The 21,596-nt window shown below is 51.2% G+C and overlaps 1 protein-coding gene across 1 annotated transcript in view; it reads left to right on the plus strand.

Annotated features, from left to right (window-relative positions):
- Positions 1 to 346: 346 nt before the first annotated feature.
- Positions 347 to 21,596, plus strand: part of DUXA (double homeobox A) — a 58,598-nt gene continuing 37,348 nt past the window's right edge. Inside the window, exons 1-8 of the mRNA XM_080644036.1 lie at positions 347 to 385; positions 1,430 to 1,569; positions 2,690 to 2,813; positions 5,178 to 5,285; positions 10,515 to 10,654; positions 12,018 to 12,141; positions 14,329 to 14,436; positions 15,488 to 15,633. Coding sequence (XP_080500162.1) covers positions 1,522 to 1,569; positions 2,690 to 2,813; positions 5,178 to 5,285; positions 10,515 to 10,654; positions 12,018 to 12,141; positions 14,329 to 14,436; positions 15,488 to 15,633 — 798 coding nt within the window. The 5' untranslated portion in view covers positions 347 to 385; positions 1,430 to 1,521. The remainder of the gene's footprint in view (positions 386 to 1,429; positions 1,570 to 2,689; positions 2,814 to 5,177; positions 5,286 to 10,514; positions 10,655 to 12,017; positions 12,142 to 14,328; positions 14,437 to 15,487; positions 15,634 to 21,596) is intronic.

Genomic DNA, 21,596 nt, shown 5'->3' on the forward strand with positions numbered 1-21,596 from the left:
TAGAGTAATCTTGGTGTAGGTTCTTGCTATTCATCACTGTGAATATTTCCTGCCACTCCCTTCTGGCCTGCAATGTTTCTGTTGAGAAATCAGCTGACAGTCCTATGGGTGCTTCCTCGTAGGTAAATAACTGCTTTTCTCTTGCTGCTTCTAAGCTTCTCTCTGTGTCTTTAACCCGTGGCATTTTATTTATGATGTGTCTTGGTGTGGTCCTCCTTGGGTTCCTCTTGTTAGGGACTGTGGGCTTCCTGGACTTGAAGTCTATTTGTTTCACCAGGTGGGGGAAGTGCCTGCCCCGCTGGCACACAGTCCACTTCCTCCCCGTCTGTCCCTGGTGCCCCCCGTGCCGCCACCCAGCGCTGGAGCCCACAGGGAGCAGGACCATGTAAGTTTGTGCGCTGGCCCTTTAAGAGGAACTGCCCGGGTCTCCAGCAGCCTCCATGTCACTGAGCCACAATTCCCGCTGGTCTTTGCCGCCCGAAGTTATGGGGACATCACTCCCCAGCTCTGCAACCCTGGGCTGGGGTGGGGCTGGGACCCCTCCTGGGAGGCCTCTGGAGCGGAGATATCCCTCCTGATTAAGAACTGCACACGTGGGTGTTGGACCAACCTAGTGCACACCTCTTGGTTCTGGCACCCATTTTCTGGTCTCAGGTTGTTCCTGATCCACATGAGCAGAGCACGTCTATTTCCCGTGGCTTACGTTTCCTTTCATTTGTAAAAAAATTATTTATTTATTTAATTTATTATTTATTTTTTTATCTATTTGTTTTTCCACTTATTTATGCATTCATTGGTTGCTTCTTTTTCTAAATATATTTTTTATTGATTTCAGAGAGGAAAGGAGAGGGTGAGAGATAGAAACATCCATGACGAGAGAGAATCATGGATCGGCCGCTCCTGCAGGCCCCTAATGGGATCGAACCTGCAACCCAGGCACGTGCCTTTACCAGAATCGAACCCGGGACCCTTCGGTCCAGAGGCCGATGCTCTATCCACTGAGCCAAACAAGCCAGGGCTGTAAAAAGTTAGTTAATTGACTTGAGAGACAGAGTGCAAGAGAGAGAAAGATTTGTGGCCCCACTTCTCTGTGCATTCATTGATTGCTACTTGCTTCTTGCATGCGCCCTGACCGGGGATCGAATCTGCACGGTTGGGGTATCAGGACGACACTTTAACCAACGGAGACACCCACCCGGGGCCCTTCAGGGTTTTTGAAAACAGACGACCTGGACTCCCAGGTCAGGGCATTCAGATCAGCGGGAGAAGGTGGAGAATCACCCGTGTGTGTTTAAGAGCTTTATGATCTCGTTCCTGGAGGGTTGTGGTGGGTTCCGCTTGACAAGAGGAAATAGAGACCAGCTGGAACCTGACGACTGATGTGTACACTGAGTCATTACATGATTCCTCTCTCCCAACCTCTCCACAGCGGTGCCTCCCGGCCCCATCAGATTCACAGAGAAGCAGGTGGAAACCCTCATTAAAGCATTCAACGAGAATTGTTACCCAAACAAGCCTACCATGCAAAAGCTCGCTGCAGACATGGGCGTCAAAGTGTCTAGAATCAAGGTAACCGGCTCTGCACCCCAAGACAGGAAGCAGGAAGCACAGTGGGGAGGACTGTGAACTGAGCACGTATTCCACACCAGGGTTCCGAGGGATGTGTGCGGAGTATCTTTTTTTGTTTAATTTTTAAAAACACGCATTTATTGATTTCAGAGAAGAAGGGGGAGGGAAAGAGAGATAGAAGGATCAGTGATGAGATAATCACTGGCTGCCTCCTGCTCCCCCCACACTGGGGATCAAGCCCGCAACCCAGGCATGTGCCCTGATCGGGAATCAAACCTGTGACCTCCTAGTTCATAGGTGGACGCTCAATCACCGGGCCACACTGGCCAGGCTGTTGTTTAATTTTTATTTCTAACTTAGAGAGAGAGAGGGAGAGCGGGAGAGAGAGAGAAACATGATCAGGGAGAAACATCAACACCCCTCGCCGGCCTCCTGCAGGCCTCCTAGTAGGGATCAAGCCGGAGACCTGAGCCGGTGCCCTAACTGGCAATCGAGCCGGCGACCTCTTGGTGCCTGGGTGGATGCTCAACCACGGGGCCATACCCGCCGGGCTTGAGTTGGTTCTTTTTAAAAAAAACACGAACATCACTTGCACTTTATTATTATTACTTTTTTGTTAATCCTCACCTGAGGACATTTTTCCCATTGATATTGAGAGAGAGTGGAAGGGAAGTAGAGAGAAACATGGTCGTGACCTTGACCGGGAACTGAACCTGGGATCATTCAGTTCACAGACTGATGCTCTACCCACTGAGCCAGACAGGCTAGGGCGTGAGTGGGCCCTTCAGGGCATTATCAGCACAGCATCCATGTACGGCGTGAAACATGACTACCGCTCCGATTGTGGGTGTGGTCCTGTGCACCGAGAGGTCTCAGGTTTGACTCCTGGTCGGGGCCCATGCCTGGGTTTGGCCTAGATCCCCAGTAGGGCGTGCAGGAGGCAGCTGATGGATGTTGATGTTTCTCTCTCTCAAATCAGTTAAAACATAATTTAAAAATGAGTATTCCAGCAAATGATGCCAAGACGAGATTGTAAAGGTGCCCAATGCCAAGGTCTGACTAAGAGCTAGTCCAAGGGGACAGACCTCAGGAGTAACCCTGAGCCTTGTTTCCTCGCTAGAATTGGTTTCAGAATCGAAGAGCTAAGCTCCGAAGGCAGAGGAAGAGATCAAAGCCCCAGGACCACTTAGGAGCAAGCCAAGGCCGAGACCACGACCCACAGCACCCTGTGGAGACGATTCCAGGTAAGGAGCCGGCCCGGTCCTGCCCCGGCACCTCCCTCTGGTACGGAGCAGCCAGGGCTGTGCTGGGACGGGGTGCGCTCAGGGCCCCTGGGCAGTGTCTTCTGGTGGCAAAGGGCTCACACGGTCAACATGGCCTGGGAATGCTCCCCCCCGGCCCATGGCCTTCTTTCTTTCTGTGTTATTGAATGAGCACGGGAGGGTTGTTTTGTTTTGTTGTTTTAGAAAGAGAGAGAGAGAGACAGAGACAGAGGGAGAGAGAGAGAGACAGAGACGTAGAGAGAGAGAGAGAGAGACAGAGAGAGAGAGAGAGAGAGAGAGAGAGAGAGACAGAGAGACAGAGAGAGAGACAGAGAGAGAGAGAGAGAGACAGAGACGTAGAGAGAGAGAGAGAGAGACAGAGAGAGAGAGAGAGAGAGAGAGACAGAGACAGAGAGAGAGAAAGAGAGAGAGAGACAGAGAGAGAGAGAGACAGAGACGTAGAGAGAGAGAGAGAGAGAGAGAGAGAGAGAGAGAGAGACAGAGACAGAGAGAGAGAGAAAGAGGGAGAGAGAGAGAGAGAGACAGAGAGAGAGAGAGAGAGAGAGACAGAGAGACAGAGAGACAGAGAGACAGACAGAGACAGAGAGAGAGAGAGGCAGAGACAGACAGAGACAGAGAGACAGAGAGACTCGATAGTTTTCCTTCCTGTGATCGGACCTGCCACCGTTTTGGTGCACAGGATGTCACTCAAACCAACGGGGCCACCGGGCCAGGGCTGGACCTTCTTTTTATTTATTATTTTATTTTATTTAAAAAAAATCTTTACTGGTGAAAGTATTACATATGTCCCCCTTTTTCCACAGTCAACCCCCACCAGCCCTGCTCCCCACTCCCGCCTTCATTGCCCTTTTTTTTCTGCATTCCTGGAAAGAGAGACTGAAAGAAGAGGGAGGGAGGGAGGGGGGAAGGAAGGAAGGAGGGAGGGAAGGAAGGAAGGAAGGATGGAAGGGAGTAAGGGAGGAAGGAGGGAAGGAAGGAAGGAAGGAAGGAAGGAGGGAAGGAAGGAAGGAGGGAAGGAAGGAGGGAAGAACGGAAGGAGGGAAGGAAGGAGGGAGGGAAGGAAGGAGGGAAGGAAGGGAAGAAAGGAAGAGAAGGAAGGGAGTAAGGAAGGAAGGAAAGAAAGAAGGAAAGGAGGAAGGAAGGAAGGGAGGAAGGGAGTAAGGGAGGAAGGAGGGAAGGAAGGAGGGAATGAAGGAGGGAAGGAAGGAGGGAAGGAAGGAAGGAAGGAAGGAAGGAGGGAAGGAAGGAAGGAAGGAAGGAGGGAAGGAAGGAGGGAAGGAAGGGAAGAAAGGAAGAGAAGGAAGGGAGTAAGGAAGGAAAGAAAGAAAGAAGGAAAGGAGGAAGGAAGGAAGGGAGGAAGGGAGGGAGGACGGAAGGGAGGGAGGTCGGATGGCAGGAGGGATGGAAGGAAGGAGGGAGGAAGGAGGGAAGGAAGGGAGGAAGGAGAGAAAGAAGAAAGGAAGGAAGGGAAAAAGGAAGGAAGGAGGGGAGGAAAGAAGGGAGGAAGGAAGGAAGGGAGGGAGGAAGGGAGGAAGGAAGGGAGGAAGGAAGGAATCTAGCTAGCTGTGGAACCCTGGGCTGGGGCCCTGGTGTCAGGTCGGGAGTGATTGCTTCTCACAGGAGGCCTCTGCAGCCGAGACATCCCTCCCAATGGAAGATAACGCCACCCATGGGTGTCCCAGCAGCCCATTCCGTGCCTCTACCCCTCCTACCCGTCTCGAATACTTTCTTTCCTTCTCTCGTTTTCAGACTTCCATTCAGGCAGATTGCAGGTGGTTCTGAATGATGGTGGTTCTGTATTTCAGTTGAAACTTTGATGTGGTTGTGACAGGTGGGGAGTACCGGCGTTTAACTACACAGCCGTCTGGGTTCTCCTCCGTTGTTCATATTTTTATGTTTTCTCCCCTCCTCTGTCTTCTTCTTCCTCTTAAATAATTATTTTCAGCATTTCATGTAATCCTGGTTTTGTGGTGATGACCTCCTTTAGCTTTTTCTTATCTGTGAAGCTCTTTATCTGACCTTCAATTCTGAAAGATAGCTTTGCTGGGTAGAGTAATCTTGGTTGTAGGTTCTTGCTACTCATGACTTTGAATATTTCCTGCCACTCCCTTCTGGCCTGCAATGTTTCTGTTGAGAAATCAGCTGACAGTCCTATGGGTGCTTCCTCGTAGGTAAATAACTGCTTTTCTCTTGCTGCTTCTAAGCTTCTCTCTGTGTCTTTAACCCTTGGCATTTTATTTATGATGTGTCTTGGTTGGTCCTCCTCGGGTTCCTCTTGTTAGGGACTGTGGGCTTCCTGGACTTGAAGTCTATTTGTTTCACCAGGTGGGGGAAGTGCCTGCCCCGCTGGCACACAGTCCACTTCCTCCCCGTCTGTCCCTGGTGCCCCCCGTGCCGCCACCCAGCGCTGGAGCCCACAGGGAGCAGGACCATGTAAGTTTGTGCGCTGGCCCTTTAAGAGGAACTGCCCGGGTCTCCAGCAGCCTCCATGTCACTGAGCCACAATTCCCGCTGGTCTTTGCCGCCCGAAGTTATGGGGACATCACTCCCCAGCTCTGCAACCCTGGGCTGGGGTGGGGCTGGGACCCCTCCTGGGAGGCCTCTGGAGCGGAGATATCCCTCCTGATTAAGAACTCCACACGTGGGTGTTGGACCAACCTAGTGCACACCTCTTGGTTCTGGCACCCATTTTCTTGTCTCAGGTTGTTCCTGATCCAAATGAGCAGAGCACGTCTATTTCCCGTGCTTACGTTTCCTTTCATTTGTGAAAAAAATTGTTAATTGACTTGAGAGAAAGAGAGAGAGTGCAAGAAAGAGATTTGTGGCCCCACTTCTCTGTGCATTCATTGGTTGCTACTTGCTTCTTGCATGCGCCCTGACCGGGGATCGAATCTGCACGGTTGGGGTATCAGGACGACACTTTAACCAACGGAGACACCCACCCGGGGCCCTTCATGGTTTTTGAAAACCAACGACCTGGACTCCCAGGTCAGGGCATTCAGATCAGCGGGAGAAGGTGGAGAATCACCCGTGTGTGTTTAAGAGCTTTATGATCTCGTTCCTGGAGGGTTGTGGTGGGTTCCGCTTGACAAGAGGAAATAGAGACCAGCTGGAACCTGACGCCTGATGTGTACACTGAGTCATTACATGATTCCTCTCTCCCAACCTCTCCACAGCGGTGCCTCCCTGCCCCATCAGATTCACAGAGGAGCAGGTGGAAACCCTCATCAAAGCATTCAACCAGAATTGTTACCCAAACAAGCCTACCATGCAAAAGCTCGCTGCAGACATGGGCGTCAAAGTGTCTAGAATCAAGGTAACCGGCTCTGCACCCCAAGACAGGAAGCAGGAAGCACAGTGGGGAGGACCGTGAACTGAGCACGTATTCCACGCCAGGGTTCCGAGGGCTATGTGTGGAGTATCTTTTTTTTTTTTTTTTTTTTTAAATATATTTTATTGGTATTTTGCAGAGAGGAAAGGAGAGGGATAGAAAGCTAGAAACATCGATGAGAGAGAAACATCGATCAGCTGCCTCCTGCACACCCCCCACTGGGGATGTGCCTGCAACCAAGGTACATGCCCTTGACCGGAATCGAACCCGGGACCCTTCAGTCTGCAGGCCGACGCTCTATCCACTGAGCCAAACCGGTTTTGGCTGGAATATCTTTTTTTTGTTTAATTTTTAAAACATGTATTTATTGATTTCAGAGAAGAAGGGGAGGGAAAGAGAGATAGAAGGATCAGTGATGGGAGAATCACTGGCTGCCTCCTGCTCGCCCCGCACTGGGGATCTAGCCCCCAACCCAGGCATGTGCCCTGATCGGGAATCAAACCTGTGAGCTCCTAGTTCATAGGTGGACGCTCAATCACCGGGCCACACTGGCCAGGCTGTTGTTTAATTTTTAATTTGTGACTTAGAGAGAGAGAGGGCGAGCGGGAGAGAGTGAAACATGATCAGAGAGAAACATCAACACCCCTCGCCTGCCTCCTGCAGGCCTCCTAGTAGGGATCAAGCCGGAGACCTGAGCCGGTGCCCTGACTGGCAATCGAGCCGGCGACCTCTTGGTGCCTGGGTGGATGCTCAACCACGGAGCCATACCCGCCGGCTTGAGTTGGTTCTTTTTTTAAAAAAAACACGAACATCACTTGCACTTTCTTATTATTACTTTTTGTTAATCCTCACCTGAGGACATTTTTCCCTTTGATACTGAGAGAGAATGGAAGGAAGTAGAGAGAAACATGGTCGTGACCTTGACCGGGAACTGAACCTGGGATCATTCAGTTCACAGACTGATGCCCTATCCACTGAGCCAGACAGGCTAGGGCGTGAGTGGGCCCTTCAGGGCATTATCAGCACAGCATGCCATGTTCGGCGTGAAACATGACTACAGCTCAGATTGTGGGTGTGTCCTGTGCACCGAGAGGTCTCGGGTTTGACTCCTGGTCGGGGCCCATGCCTGGGTTTGGCCTAGATCCCCAGTAGGGGCGTGCAGGAGGCAGCTGATGGATGTTGATGTTTCTCTCTCTCAAATCAGTTAAAAACATAATTTAAAAATGAGTATTTCAGCAAATGATGCCAAGACGAGATTGTGAAGGTCCCCAATGCCAAGCTCTAAGAGCTAGTCCCAAGGGGACAGACCTCAGGAGTAACCCGGAGCCTTGTTTCCTCGCTCAGGATTGGTTTCAGAATCGAAGAGCTAAGCTCCGAAGACAGAGGAGGAGATCAAAGCCCCCAGGACCACTTAGGAGCAAAGCCAAGGCCGAGACCACGGACCCAACAGCACCCTGTGGATACGATTCCAGGTAAGGAGCCGGCCCGGTCCTGCCCCGGCACCTCCCTCTGGTACGGAGCAGCCAGGGCTGTGCTGGGACGGGGTGCGCTCAGGGCCCCTGGGCAGTGTCTTCTGGTGGCAAAGGGCTCACACGGTCAACATGGCCTGGGAATGCTCCCCCCGGCCCATGGCCTTCTTTCTTTCTGTGCTATTGAATGAGCACGGGAGGGTTTGCTTTGTTTTGTTGTTTTAGAGAGAGAGTCAGAGACAGAGAGAGAGAGAGAGAGTCAGAGACAGAGACGGAGAGAGAGTGAGAAAGAGAGGGAGAGAGAGACAGAGAGACAGAGAGACTCTATTGTTTTCCTTCCTGTGATCGGACCTGCAACCGTTTTGGTGCACAGGAAGTTGCTCCAGCCAACGGGGCCACCCGGCAGGGCTGGACCTTCTTTTTATTTATAATTTTTATTTTATTTAAAAAAAATCTTTACTGTTGAAAGTATTACATATGTCCCCCTTTTTCCACAGTCATCCCCACCAGCCCTGCTCCCCCACTCCGCCCTTCATTGCCCTTTTTTTCTGCATTCCTGGAAAGAGAGACTGAAAGAAGAGGGAGGGAGGGAGGGGCGAAGGGAGAGAGAGGGAGGAAGGAAAGGAAGGAAGGAAGGAAGGAAGGAAGGAAGGAAGGAAGGAAGGAAGGGAGGGAGAAGGAAGGAAGGAAGGAAAGGAAGGAAGGAAGGAAGGGAGAGAGGGAGGAAGGAAGGAAGGAAGGAAGGAAGGAAGGAAGGAAGGAAGGAAGGAAGGAAAGGAAGGAAGGAAGGGAGAAGGAAAGGAAGGAAGGAAGGAAAGGAAGGGAGGAAGGAAGGAAGGAAGGAAAGGAAAGGAAAGGAAGGGAGGGAGGAAGGAAGGAAGGAGGGAAGGAAGGAAGGAAGGGAGGAAGGAAGGAGGGAAGGAAGGGAAGAAAGGAAGAGAAGGAAGGGAGGAAAGGAGGGAAGGAAGGAAGGAAAGGAATGGAGGAAGGAAGTGAGGAAAGAAGGAAAGGAGGAAGGAAGGAAGGGAGGAAGGGAGGGAGGACGGAAGGGAGGGAGGTCGGAAGGAAGGAGAGGGATGGAAAGAAGGAGGGAGGAAGGAGGGAAGGAAGGGAGGAAGGAGAGAAGGAAGAAAGGAAGGAAGGGAAAAGGAAGGAAGGAGGGGAGGAAAGAAGGGAGGAAGGAAGGAAGGGGAGGAAGGAAGGGAGGGAGGAAGGAGGAAGGAAGGAATCTAGCTAGCTGTGGAACCCTGGGCTGGGGGCCCCTGGTGTCGGGTCGGGAGTGATTGCTTCTCACAGGAGGCCCTCTGCAGACCGAGACATCCCTCCTGATTGAAGAAAACGCCACCCCTTGGGTTGTCCCAGCAGCCCATTCCGTGCCTCTACCCCCTCCTACCCGTCTCGAAGTACTTTCTTTCCTTCTCTCGTTGTCGGACTTCCATTCAGGCAGATTGCAGGTGGTTCTGAATGATGGTGGTTCTGTATTTCAGTTGAAACTTTGATGTGGTTGTGAAGAGGTGGGGAGTACCGGCGTTTAACTACACAGCCGTCTTGGTTCTCCTCCGTTGTTCATATTTTTATCTTTTCTCCCTCCTCTGTCTTCTTCCTCTTAAAGAATTATTTTCAGCATTTCATGTAATCCTGGTTTTGTGGTGCTGACCTCCTTTAACTTTTTCTTATCTGTGAAGCTCTTTATCTGACCTTCAATTCTGAATGATAGCTTTGCTGGGTAGAGTAATCTTGGTTGTAGGTTCTTGCTATTCATCACTGTGAATATTTCCTGCCACTCCCTTCTGGCTGCAATGTTTCTGTTGAGAAATCAGCTGACAGTCCTATGGGTGCTTCCTCGTAGGTAAATAACTGCTTTTCTCTTGCTGCTTCTAAGCTTCTCTCTGTGTCTTTAACCCTTGGCATTTTATTTATGATGTGTCTTGGTTGGTCCTCCTCGGGTTCCTCTTGTTAGGGACTGTGGGCTTCCTGGACTTGAAGTCTATTTGTTTCCCCAGGTGGGGGAAGTTCCTTGCCCCGCTGGCACACAGTCCACTTCCTCCCCGTCTGTCCCTGGTGGCCCCCCGTGCCGCCACCCAGCGCTGGAGCCCACAGGGAGCAGGACCATGTAAGTTTGTGCGCTGGCCCCTTTAAGAGGAACCTGCCCAGGTCTCCAGCAGCCTCCATGTCACTCAGCCACAAATTCCCGCTGGTCGTTTGCCGCCCGAAGTTATTGGGGACATCTCTCCCCAGCTCTGCAACCCTGGGCTGCGGTGGGGCTAGGACCCCTCCTGGGAGGCCTCTGGAGCGGAGATATCCCTCCTGATTAAGAACTGCACACGTGGGTGTTGGACCAACCTAGTGCACACCTCTTGGTTCTGGCACCCATTTTCTTGTCTCAGGTTGTTCCTGATCCACATGAGCAGAGCACGTCTATTTCCCGTGCTTACGTTTCCTTTCATTTGTGAAAAAAATTGTTAATTGACTTGAGAGAAAGAGAGAGAGAGTGCAAGAAGGAGATTTGTGGCCCCACTTCTCTGTGCATTCATTGGTTGCTACTTGCTTCTTGCATGCGCCCTGACCGGGGGATCGAATCTGCACGGTTGGGGTATCAGGACGACACTTTAACCAACGGAGACACCCACCCGGGGCCCTTCATGGTTTTTGAAAACCAACAACCTGGACTCCCAGGTCAGGGCATTCAGATCAGCTGGAGAAGGTGGAGAATCACCCGGGTGTGTTTAAGAGCTTTATGATCTCGTTCCTGGAGGGTTGTGGTGGGTTCCGCTTGACAAGAGGAAATAGAGACCAGCTGGAACCTGACGCCTGATGTGTACACTGAGTCATTACATGATTCCTCTCCCAATCTCTCCACAGCGGTGCCTCACGGCCCCATCAGATTCACAGAGGAGCAGGTGGAAACCCTCATCAAAGCATTCAACGAGAATTGTTACCCAAACAAGCCTACCATGCAAAAGCTCGCTGCAGACATGGGCGTCAAAGTGTCTAGAATCAAGGTAACCGGCTCTGCACCCCAAGGCAGGAAGCAGGAAGCACAGTGGGGAGGACCGTGAACTGAGCACGTATTCCACGCCAGAATTCCGAGGGCTATGTGTGGAGTATCTTTTTTTTTTTTTTTTTTTTTTTTAATATATTTTATTGGTATTTTGCAGAGAGGAAAGGAGAGGGATAGAAAGCTAGAAACATCAATGAGAGAGAAACACCGATCAGCTGCCTCCTGCACACCCCCCACTGGGGATGTGCCTGCAACCAAGGTACATGCCCTTGACCGGAATCGAACCCGGGACCCTTCAGTCCGCAGGCCGACGCTCTATCCACTGAGCCAAACCGGTTTTGGCTGGAATATCTTTTTTTTGTTTAATTTTTAAAAACATGTATTTATTGATTTCAGGGAAGAAGGGGGAGGGAAAGAGAGAGAGAAGGATCAGTGATGGGAGAATCACTGGCTGCCTCCTGCTCGCCCCACACTGGGGATCAAGCCCCCAACCCAGGCACGTGCCCTGATCGGGAATCAAACCTGTGAGCTCCTAGTTCATAGGTGGACGCTCAATCACCGGGCCACACTGGCCAGGCTGTTGTTCAATTTTTATTTCTAACTTAGAGAGAGACAGGGAGAGCGGGAGAGAGAGAAACATGATCAGAGAGAAACATCAACACCCCTCGCCTGCCTCCTGCAGGCCTCCTAGTAGGGATCAAGCCGGAGACCTGAGCCGGTGCCCTGACTGGCAATCGAGCCGGCGACCTCTTGGTGCCTGGGTGGATGCTCAACCACGGAGCCATACCCGCCGGGCTTGAGTTGGTTCTTTTTAAAAAAAAAACAACAAACATCACTTGCACTTTATTATTATTACTTTTTTGTTAATCCTCACCTGAGGACACTTTTCCCTTTGATACTGAGAGAGAATGGAAGGGAAGTAGAGAGAAACATGGTCGTGACCTTGACCGGGAACTGAACCTGCGATCATTCAGTTCACAGACTGATGCCCTATCCACTGAGCCAGACAGGCTAGGGCGTGAGTGGGCCCTTCAGGGCATTATCAGCACAGCATCCATGTTCGGCGTGAAACATGACTACAGCTCAGATTGTGGGTGTGGTCCTGTGCACCGAGAGGTCTCGGGTTTGACTCCTGGTCGGGGCCCATGCCTGGGTTTGGCCTAGATCCCCAGTAGGGCGTGCAGGAGGCAGCTGATGGATGTTGATGTTTCTCTCTCTCAAATCAGTTAAAACATAATTTAAAAATGAGTATTTCAGCAAATGATGCCAAGACGAGATTGTGAAGGTCCCCAATGGCAAGCTCTAAGAGCTAGTCCAAGGGGACAGACCTCAGGAGTAACCCGGAGCCTTGTTTCCTCGCTCAGGATTGGTTTCAGAATCGAAGAGCTAAGCTCCGAAGGCAGAGGAGGAGAGTACAGCCTCAGGACCACTTAGGAGCAAGCCAAGGCCGAGACCACGACCCACAGCGCCCTGTGGAGACGATTCCAGGTAAGGAGCCGGCCCGGTCCTGCCCCGGCACCTCCCTCTGGTACGGAGCAGCCAGGGCTGTGCTGGGACGGGGTGCGCTCAGGGCCCCTGGGCAGTGTCTTCTGGTGGCAAAGGGCTCACACGGTCAACATGGCCTGGGAATGCTCCCCCCGGCCCATGGCCTTCTTTCTTTCTGTGTTATTGAATGAGCACGGGAGGGTTTGCTTTGTTTTGTTGTTTTAGAGAGAGAGTCAGAGACAGAGAGAGAGAGAGAGAGGCAGAGATAGAGACGGAGAGAGAGAGAGAGAGAGAGAGAGAGAGAGAGAGAGAGAGAGAGAGAGAGAAAGAAGGGGAGAGAGAGAGACAGAGAGAGAGAGAGAGAGAGAGAGAGAGTCAGAGAGAGAGAGAGAGAGAGAGAAAGACAGAGACGTAGAGAGAGAGAGAGAGAGACAGAGAGAGAGAGAGAGAGAGAGAGAGAGAGGCAGAGAGACAGAGAGACAGAGACAGACAGAGAGAGAGAGAGACAGAGACAGACAGAGAGAGAGAGAGAGACTCGATAGTTTTCCTTCCTGTGATCGGACCTGCCACCGTTTTGGTGCACAGGATGTCGCTCCAACCAACGGGGGGCCACCTGGCCAGGGCTGGACCTTCTTTTTATTTATAATTTTATTTTATTTAAAAAAAAATCTTTACTAGGCCTAACTGATTTGGCTCAGTGGATAGAGCGTCGGCCTGCGAACTGAAGGGTCCCAGGTTCGATTCCGGTCAAGGGCATGGACCTTGGTTGTGGGCACATCCCCAGTGGGAGGTGTGCAGGAGGCAGCTGATCGATGTCTCTGTCTCGTCGATGTTTCTAACTCTCTATCCCTCTCCTTTCCTCTCTGTAAAAAATCAATAATAAAAAAAAGAGATTCTTCTTTTAAAAAAAAAAAAAATCTTTACTGATGAAAGTATTACATATGTCCCTCTTTTTCCACAGTCAACCCCCACCAGCCCTGCTCCCCACTCCGGCCTTCATTGCCCTTTTTTTTCTGCATTCCTGGGACAGAGAGATGGAAAGAAGAGGGAGGGAGGGAGGGAGGGAGAGGGGAAGGGAGAGAGGGAGGAAGGAAAGGAAGGAAGGAAGGAAGGAAGGAAGGAAGGAAGGAAGGAAGGAAGGAAGGAAGGGAGGGAGGGAGGGAGGGAGGGAGGGAGGGAGGGAGGAAGGAGGGAGGGAAGGAAGGAAGGAAGGAAGGATGGAAGGGAGGAAGGAAGGGAGGAAGGAAGGAGGGAAGGAAGGAGGGAAGGAAGGAAGGAAGGAGGGAAGGAAGGAAGGAAGGAAGGATGGAAGGAAGGGAAGAAAGGAAGAGAAGGAAGGGAGGAAGGAGGGAAGGAAGAAAGGAAGGAAGGGAAAAAGGAAGGAAGGAGGGGAGGAAAGAAGGGAGGAAGGAAGGAATCTAGCTAGCTGTGGAACCCTGGGCTGGGGCCCTGGTGTCAGGTCGGGAGTGATTGCTTCTCACAGGAGACCTCTGCACCTGAGACATCCCTCCCAATGGAAGACAACGCCACCCATGGGTGTCCCAGCAGCCCATTCCGTGCCTCTACCCCTCCTACCCGTCTCGAAGTACTTTCTTTCCTTCTCTCGTTTTCAGACTTCCATTCAGCCAGATTGCAGGTGGTTCTGAATGACGGTGGTTCTGTATTTCAGTTGAAACTTTGATGTGGTTGTGACAGGTGGGGAGTACCGGCGTTTAACTACACACCCGTCTTGGTTCTCCTCCGTTGTTCATATTTTTATCTTTTCTCCCCTCCTCTGTCTTCTTCTTCCTCTTAAAGAATTATTTTCAGCATTTCTTGTAATCCTGGTTTTGTGGTGCTGACCTCCTTTAACTTTTTCTTATCTGTGAAGCTCTTTATCTGAACCTCAATTCTGAATGATAGCTTTGCTGGGTAGAGTAATCTTGGTTGTAGGTTCTTGCTATTCATCACTGTGAATATTTCCTGCCACTCCCTTCTGGCCTGCAATGTTTCTGTTGAGAAATCAGCTGACAGTCCTATGGGTGCTTCCTCGTAGGTAAATAACTGCTTTTCTCTTGCTGCTTCTAAGCTTCTCTCTGTGTCTTTAACCCTTGGCATTTAATTTATGATGTGTCTTGGTGTGGTCCTCCTTGGGTTCCTCTTGTTAGGGACTGTGGGCTTCCTGGACTTGAAGTCTATTTGTTTCCCCAGGTGGGGGAAGTGCCTGCCCCGCTGGCACACAGTCCACTTCCTCCCCGTCTGTCCCTGGTGCCCCCCGTGCCGCCACCCAGCGCTGGAGCTCTCAGGGAGCAGGACCATGTAAGTTTGTGCACTGGCCCTTTAAGAGGAACTGCCCGGGTCTCCAGCAGCCTCCATGTCACTGAGCCACAATTCCCGCTGGTCTTGGCCGCCCGAAGTTATGGGGACATCGCTCCCCAGCTCTGCAACCCTGGGCTGGGGTGGGGCTGGGACACCTCCTGGGAGGCCTCTGGAGCGGAGATATCCCTCCTGATTAAGAACTCCACACGTGGGTGTTGGACCAACCTAGTGCACACCTCTTGGTTCTGGCACCCATTTTCTTGTCTCAGGTTATTCCTGATCCACATGAGCAGAGCACGTCTGTTTCCCGTGGCTTATGTTTCCTTTCATTTGTAAAAAAATTATTTATTTATTTAATTTATTATTTATTTTTTTATCAATTTGTTTTTCCACTTAATTATGCATTCATTGGTTGTTTCTTTTTTTTAAATATATTTTTTATTGATTCCAGAGAGGAAAAGAGAAGGTGAGAGATAGAAACATCCATGACGAGAGAGAATCATGGATCGGCCGCTCCTGCAGGCCCCTAGTGGGAATCGAACCTGCAACCCAGGCACGTGCCCTGACCAGAATCGAATCCGGGACCCTTTGGTCCAGAGGCCGATTCTCTATCCACTGAGCCAAACCAGCCAGGGCTGTCAAAACGTTTATTAATTGACTTGAGAGAGAGAGAGAGAGTGGAAGAAAGAGAGAGATTTGTGGCCCCACTTCTCTGTGCATTCATTGGTTGCTACTTGCTTCTTGCATGCGCCCTGACCGGGGATCGAATCTGCACGGTTGGGGTATCAGGACGACACTTTAACCAACGGAGACACCCACCCGGGCCCCTTCATGGTTTTTGAAAACAGACGATCTGGACTCCCAGGTCAGGGCATTGAGATCAGCGGGAGAAGGTGGAGAATCACCCGTGTGTGTTTAAGAGCTTTATGATCTCGTTCCTGGAGGGTTGTGGTGGGTTCCGCTTGACAAGAGGAAATAGAGACCAGCTGGAACCTGACGCCTGATGTGTACACTGAGTCATTACATGATTCCTCTCCTAACCTCTTCACAGCGGTGCCTCACTGCCGAAGGCGCTTCAGATTCACAGAGGATCAGGTGGAAACCCTCATCAAAGCATTCAACAAGACGGCTTACCCAAACTACCCTACCAAGCAAAAGCTCGCTGCAGACATGGGCGTCGAAGTGTCTCAAATCGAGGTAACCGGCTCTGCACCCCAAGACAGGAAGCAGGAAGCACAGTGGGGAGGACCATGACTGAGCACGTATTCCATGTCAGGGTTCCGAGGGCTGTGTGTGGAGTATTTTTTTGTTGTTGTTTAATTTTTAAAAATACGTATTTATTGATTTCAGAGAAGAAGGGGGAGGCATAGAGAGATAGAAGGATCAGTGATGAGAGAATCACTGGCTGCCTCCTGCTCGCCCCACACTGGGGATCAAGCCCGCAACCCAGGCATGTGCCCTGATCGGGAATCAAACCTGTGAGCTCCTAGTTCATAGGTGGACGCTCAATGACCGGGCCACACTGGCCAGGCTGTTGTTTAATTTTTATTTCTAACTTAGAGAGAGAGAGGGAGAGCGGGAGAGAGAGAGAGAAACATGATCAGAGAGAAACATCAACACCCCTCGCCTGCCTCCTGCAGGCCTCCTAGTAGGGATCAAGCCGGAGACCTGAGCCGGTGCCCTGACTGGCAATCGAGCCGGCGACCTCTTGGTGCCTGGGTGGATGCTCAACCACGGAGCCATACCCGCCGGGCTTGAGTTGGTTCTTTTTAAAAAATAAAATGAACATTACTTGCACTTTATTATTATTACTTTTTTGTTAATCCTCACCTGAGGACATTTTTCCCATTGATATTGAGAGTGGAAGGGAAGTAGAGAGAAACAAGGTCGTGACCTTGACTTGGAATTGAACCTGGGATCATTCAGTTCACAGACTGATGCCCTATCCACTGAGCCAGACAGGCTAGGGCGTGAGTGGGCCCTTCAGGGCATTATCAGCACAGCATCCATGTACAGCGTGAAACATGACTACGGCTCCGATTGTGGGTGTCGTCCTGTGCACCGAGAGGTCTCAGGTTTGACTCCTGGTCGGGGCCCATGCCTGGGTTTGGCCTAGATCCCCAGTAGGGCGTGCAGGAGGCAGCTGATGGATGTTGATGTTTCTCTCTTAAATCAGTTAAAACATAATTTACAAATGAGTATTCCAGCAAATGATGCCAAGACGAGATTGTGAAGGTGCCCAATGCCAACCTCTAAGAGCTAGTCCAAGGGGACAGACCTCAGGAGTAACCCTGAGCCTTGTTTCCTCGCTCAGGATTGGTTTCAGAATCGAAGATGTAGGTACCCAAGACAGAGGAGGGGAGCACAGCCCCAGGACCACTTAGGAGCAAGCCAAGGCCGAAACCACGACCAACAGCGCCCTGTGGAGACGATTCCAGGTAAGGAGCCGGCCCGGTCCTGCCCCGGCACCTCCCTCTGGTACGGAGCAGCCAGGGCTGTGCTGGGACGGGGTGCGCTCAGGGCCCCTGGGCAGTGTCTTCTGGTGGCAAAGGGCTCACACGGTCAACATGGCCTGGGAATGCTCCCCCCCCGGCCCATGGCCTTCTTTCTTTCTGTGTTATTGAATGAGCACGGGAGGGTTGTTTTGTTGTTTTAGAGAGAGGGAGAGGCAAAGACAGAGAGAGAGAGAGAGAGAGACAGACAGAGAGAGAGAGAGAGAGAGAGTGAGACAGACAGACAGAGAGACTCTATTGTTTTCCTTCCTGTGATCGGACCTGCCACCGTTTTGGTGCACAGGATGTCGCTCAAACCAACGGGGCCACCCAGCCAGGGCTGGACCTTCTTTTTATTTTTACTTTTATTTAAAAAAATATCTTTACCGTTGAAAGTATTACATATGTCCCCCTTCTTCCCCCATCAACCCCCACCAGCCCTGCTCCCCACTCCTGTCTTCATTGCCCTATTGTCTGCATTCCTGGGAAAGGGACAGAAAGAAGAGAGAGGGGAAGGAAGGAATCTAGCTAGCTGTGGAACCCTGGGCTGGGGCCCTGGTGTCGGGTCGGGAGCCATTGCTTCTCACAGGAGGCCTCTGCAGCCGAGACATCCCTCCCGATTGAGGAAAACGCCACCCATGGGTGTCCCAGCAGCCCATTCCGTGCCTCTACCCCTCCTACCCGTCTCGATGTACTTTCTTTCCTTCTCTCGTTGTCCGACTTCCATTCAGCCACATTGCAGGTGGTTCTGAATGACGGTGGTTCTGTATTTCAGTTGAAACTTTGATGTGGTTGTGACAGGTGGGGAGTACCGGCGTTTAACTACACAGCCGTCTTGGTTCTCCACCGTTGTTCATATTTTTATCTTTTCTCCCCTCCTCTGTCTTCTTCTTCCTCTTAAAGAATTATTTTCAGCATTTCCTGTAATCCTGGTTTGGTGGTGATGACCTCCTTTAGCTTTTCTGGTCTGTGAAGCTCTTTATCTGACCTTCAATTCTGAATGAGAGCTTTGCTGGGTAGAGTAATCTTGGTTGTAGGTTCTTGCTACTCATCACTTTGAATATTTCCTGCCACTCCCTTCTGGCCTGCAATGTTTCTGTTGAGAAATCAGCTGACAGTCCTATGGGTGCTTCCTCGTAGGTAAATAACTGCTTTTCTCTTGCTGCTTCTAAGCTTCTCTCTGTGTCTTTAACCCGTGGCATTTTATTTATGATGTGTCTTGGTGTGGTCCTCCTTGGGTTCCTCTTGTTAGGGACTGTGGGCTTCCTGGACTTGAAGTCTGTTTGTTTCCCCAGGTGGGGGAAGTGCCTGCCCCGCTGGCACACAGTCCACTTCCTCCCCGTCTGTCCCTGGTGCCCCCCGTGCCGCCACCCAGCGCTGGAGCCCACAGGGAGCAGGACCATGTAAGTTTGTGCGCTGGCCCTTTAAGAGGAACTGCCTGGGTCTCCAGCAGCCTCCATGTCACTCAGCCACAATTCCCGCTGGTCTTTGCCGCCCGAAGTTATGGGGACATCGCTCCCCAGCTCTGCAACCCTGGGCTGGGGTGGGGCTGGGACCCCTCCTGGGAGGCCTCTGGAGCGGAGATATCCCTCCTGATTAAGGACTCCACACGTGGGTGTTGGACCAACCTAGTGCACACCTCTTGGTTCTGGCACCCATTTTCTTGTCTCAGGTTGTTCCTGATCCACATGAGCAGAGCACGTCTGTTTCCCGTGGCTTACGTTTCCTTTCATGTGTAAAAAATTATTTATTTATTTTATTATTTATTTTTTTAATCTATTTGTTTTTCCACTTATTTATGCATTCATTAGTTGCTTCTTTTTTTATTTTTTTCTTTTATTTTTTTTAAAAAACATATATATTTTATTTTTTTACAGAGAGGAAGGGAGAGGGATAGAGAGTTAGAAATATCGACGAGAGAAACATTAATCAGCTGCCTCCCGCACACTCCCCACTGGGGATATGCCCGCAAACAAGGTACATGCCCTTGACTGGAATCGAACCTGGGACCCTTGAGTCCGCAGCCCAACGCTCTATCCACTGAGCCAAACCGGTCAGGGCAAGGTTGCTTCTTTTTTTAAATATATTTTTTATTGATTTCAGAGAGGAAAGGAGAGGGTGAGAGATAGAAACATCCATGACGAGAGAGAATCATGGATCAGCCGCACCTGCAGGCCCCTAGTGGGGATCGAACCTGCAACCCGGGCACGTGCCCTGACCAGAATCAAACCCGGGACCCTTCGGTCCAGAGGCCGATTCTCTATCCACTGAGCCAAACCAGCCAGGGCTGTAAAAACGTTTATTAATTGACTTGAGAGAGAGAGAGAGAGTGCAAGAGAGAGAGAGATTTGTGGCCCCACTTCTCTGTGCATTCATTGGTTGCTACTTGCTTCTTGCATGCGCCCTGACCGGGGATCGAATCTGCACGGTTGGGGTATCAGGACGACACTTTAACCAACGGAGACACCCACCCGGGGCCCTTCAGGGTTTTTGAAAACAGACGACCTGGACCCCCAGGTCAGGGCATTCAGATCAGCGGGAGAAGGTGGAGAATCACCCGGGTGTGTTTAAGAGCTTTATGATCTCGTTCCTGGAGGGTTGTGGTGGGTTCCGCTTGACAAGAGGAAATAGAGACCAGCTGGAACCTGACGCCTGATGTGTACACTGAGTCATTCCATGATTCCTCTCTCCCAACCTCTCCACAGCGGTGCCTCACGGCCCCATCAGATTCACAGAGGAGCAGGTGGAAACCCTCATCAAAGCATTCAACCAAAACTGTTACCCAAACAAGCCTACCATGCAAAAGCTCGCTGCAGACATGGGCGTCAAAGTGTCTAGAATCAAGGTAACCGGCTCTGCACCCCAAGACAGGAAGCAGGAAGGACAATGGAGAGGACCATGACTGAGCACGTATTCCATGTCAGGGTTCCGAGGGTTGTGTGTGGAGTATCTTTTTTTGTTTAATTTTTAAAAACACGTATTTATTGATTTCAGAGAAGAACGGGGAGGGAAAGAGAGAGAGAAGGATCAGTGATGGGAGAATCACTGGCTGCCTCCTGCTCGCCCCACACTGGGGATCAAGCCCGCAACCCAGGCATGTGCCCTGATCGGGAATCAAACCTGTGAGCTCCTAGTTCATAGGTGGACGCTCAGTCACCGGGCCACACTGGCCAGGCTGTTGTTCAATTTTTATTTCTAACTTAGAGAGAGAGAGGGAGAGCGGGAGAGAGAGAAACATGATCAGGGAGAAACATCAACACCCCTCCCCTGCCTCCTGCAGGCCTCCTAGTAGGGATCAAGCCGGAGACCTGAGCCGGTGCCCTGACTGGCAATCGAGCCGGCGACCTCTTGGTGCCTGGGTGGATGCTCAACCACGGAGCCATACCCGCCGGGCTTGAGTTGGTTCTTTTTTTTAAAAAAAAAACGAACATCACTTGCACTTTACTTTTTTTACTTTTTTGTTAATCCTCACCTGAGGACATTTTTCCCATTGATATTGAGAGAGAATGGAAGGGAAGTAGTGAGAAACATGGTCGTGACCTTGACCGGGAATTGAACCTGGGATCATTCAGTTCACAGACTGATGCCCTATCCACTGAGCCAGACAGGCTAGGGCGTGAGTGGGCCCTTCAGGGCATTATCAGCACAGCATCCATGTACAGCGTGAAACATGACTACGGCTCCGATTGTGGGTGTGGTCCTGTGCACCGAGACGTCTCACGTTTGACTCCTGGTCGGGGCCCATGCCTGGGTTTGGCCTAGAGCCCCAGTAGGGCGTGCAGGAGGCAGCTGATGGATGTTGATGTTTCTCTCTCTCAAATCAGTAAAAACATAATTTAAAATGAGTATTCCAGCAAATGATGCCAAGACGAGATTGTGAAGGTCCCCAATGGCAAGCTCTAAGAGCTAGTCCAAGGGGACAGACCTCAGGAGTAACCCTGAGCCTTGTTTCCTCGCTTAGGATTGGTTTCAGAATCGAAGAGCTAAGCTCCGAAGACAGAGGAGGAGAGCACAGCCCCAGGACCACTTAGGAGCAAGCCAAGGCCGAGACCACGACCCACAGCGCCCTGTGGAGACGATTGCAGGTAAGGAGCCGGCCCGGTCCTGCCCCGGCACCTCCCTCTGGTACGGAGCAGCCAGGGCTGTGCTGGGACGGGGTGCGCTCAGGGCCCCTGGGCAGTGTCTTCTGGTGGCAAAGGGCTCACACGGTCAACATGGCCTGGGAATGCTGCCCCCCGGCCCATGGCCTTCTTTCTTTCTGTGTTATTGAATGAGCATGGAGGGTTTGCTTTGTTTTGTTGTTTTAGAGAGAGAGAGAGAGAGAGTCAGAGACAGAGAGAGAGAGGCAGAGACAGAGACAGAGAGAGACAGAGAGACAGAGAGACTCGATAGTTTTCCTTCCTGTGATCGGACCTGCCACCGTTTTGGTGCACAGGATGTCGCTCCAACCAACGGGGCCACCGGGCCAGGGCTGGACCTTCTTTTTATTTATAATTTTATTTTATTTAAAAAAAATCTTTACTGTTGAAAGTATTACATATGTCCCTCTTTTTCCACAGTCAACCCCCACCAGCCCTGCTCCCCACTCCCGCCTTCATTGCCCTTTTTTTCTGCATTCCTGGGAAAGAGAGACGGAAAGAAGAGGGAGGGAGGGAGGGGCGAAGGGAG

This window comes from Plecotus auritus (genome assembly GCF_963455305.1).
Source record: "Plecotus auritus genome assembly, chromosome: 10".
NCBI lineage: Eukaryota > Metazoa > Chordata > Mammalia > Chiroptera > Vespertilionidae > Plecotus > Plecotus auritus.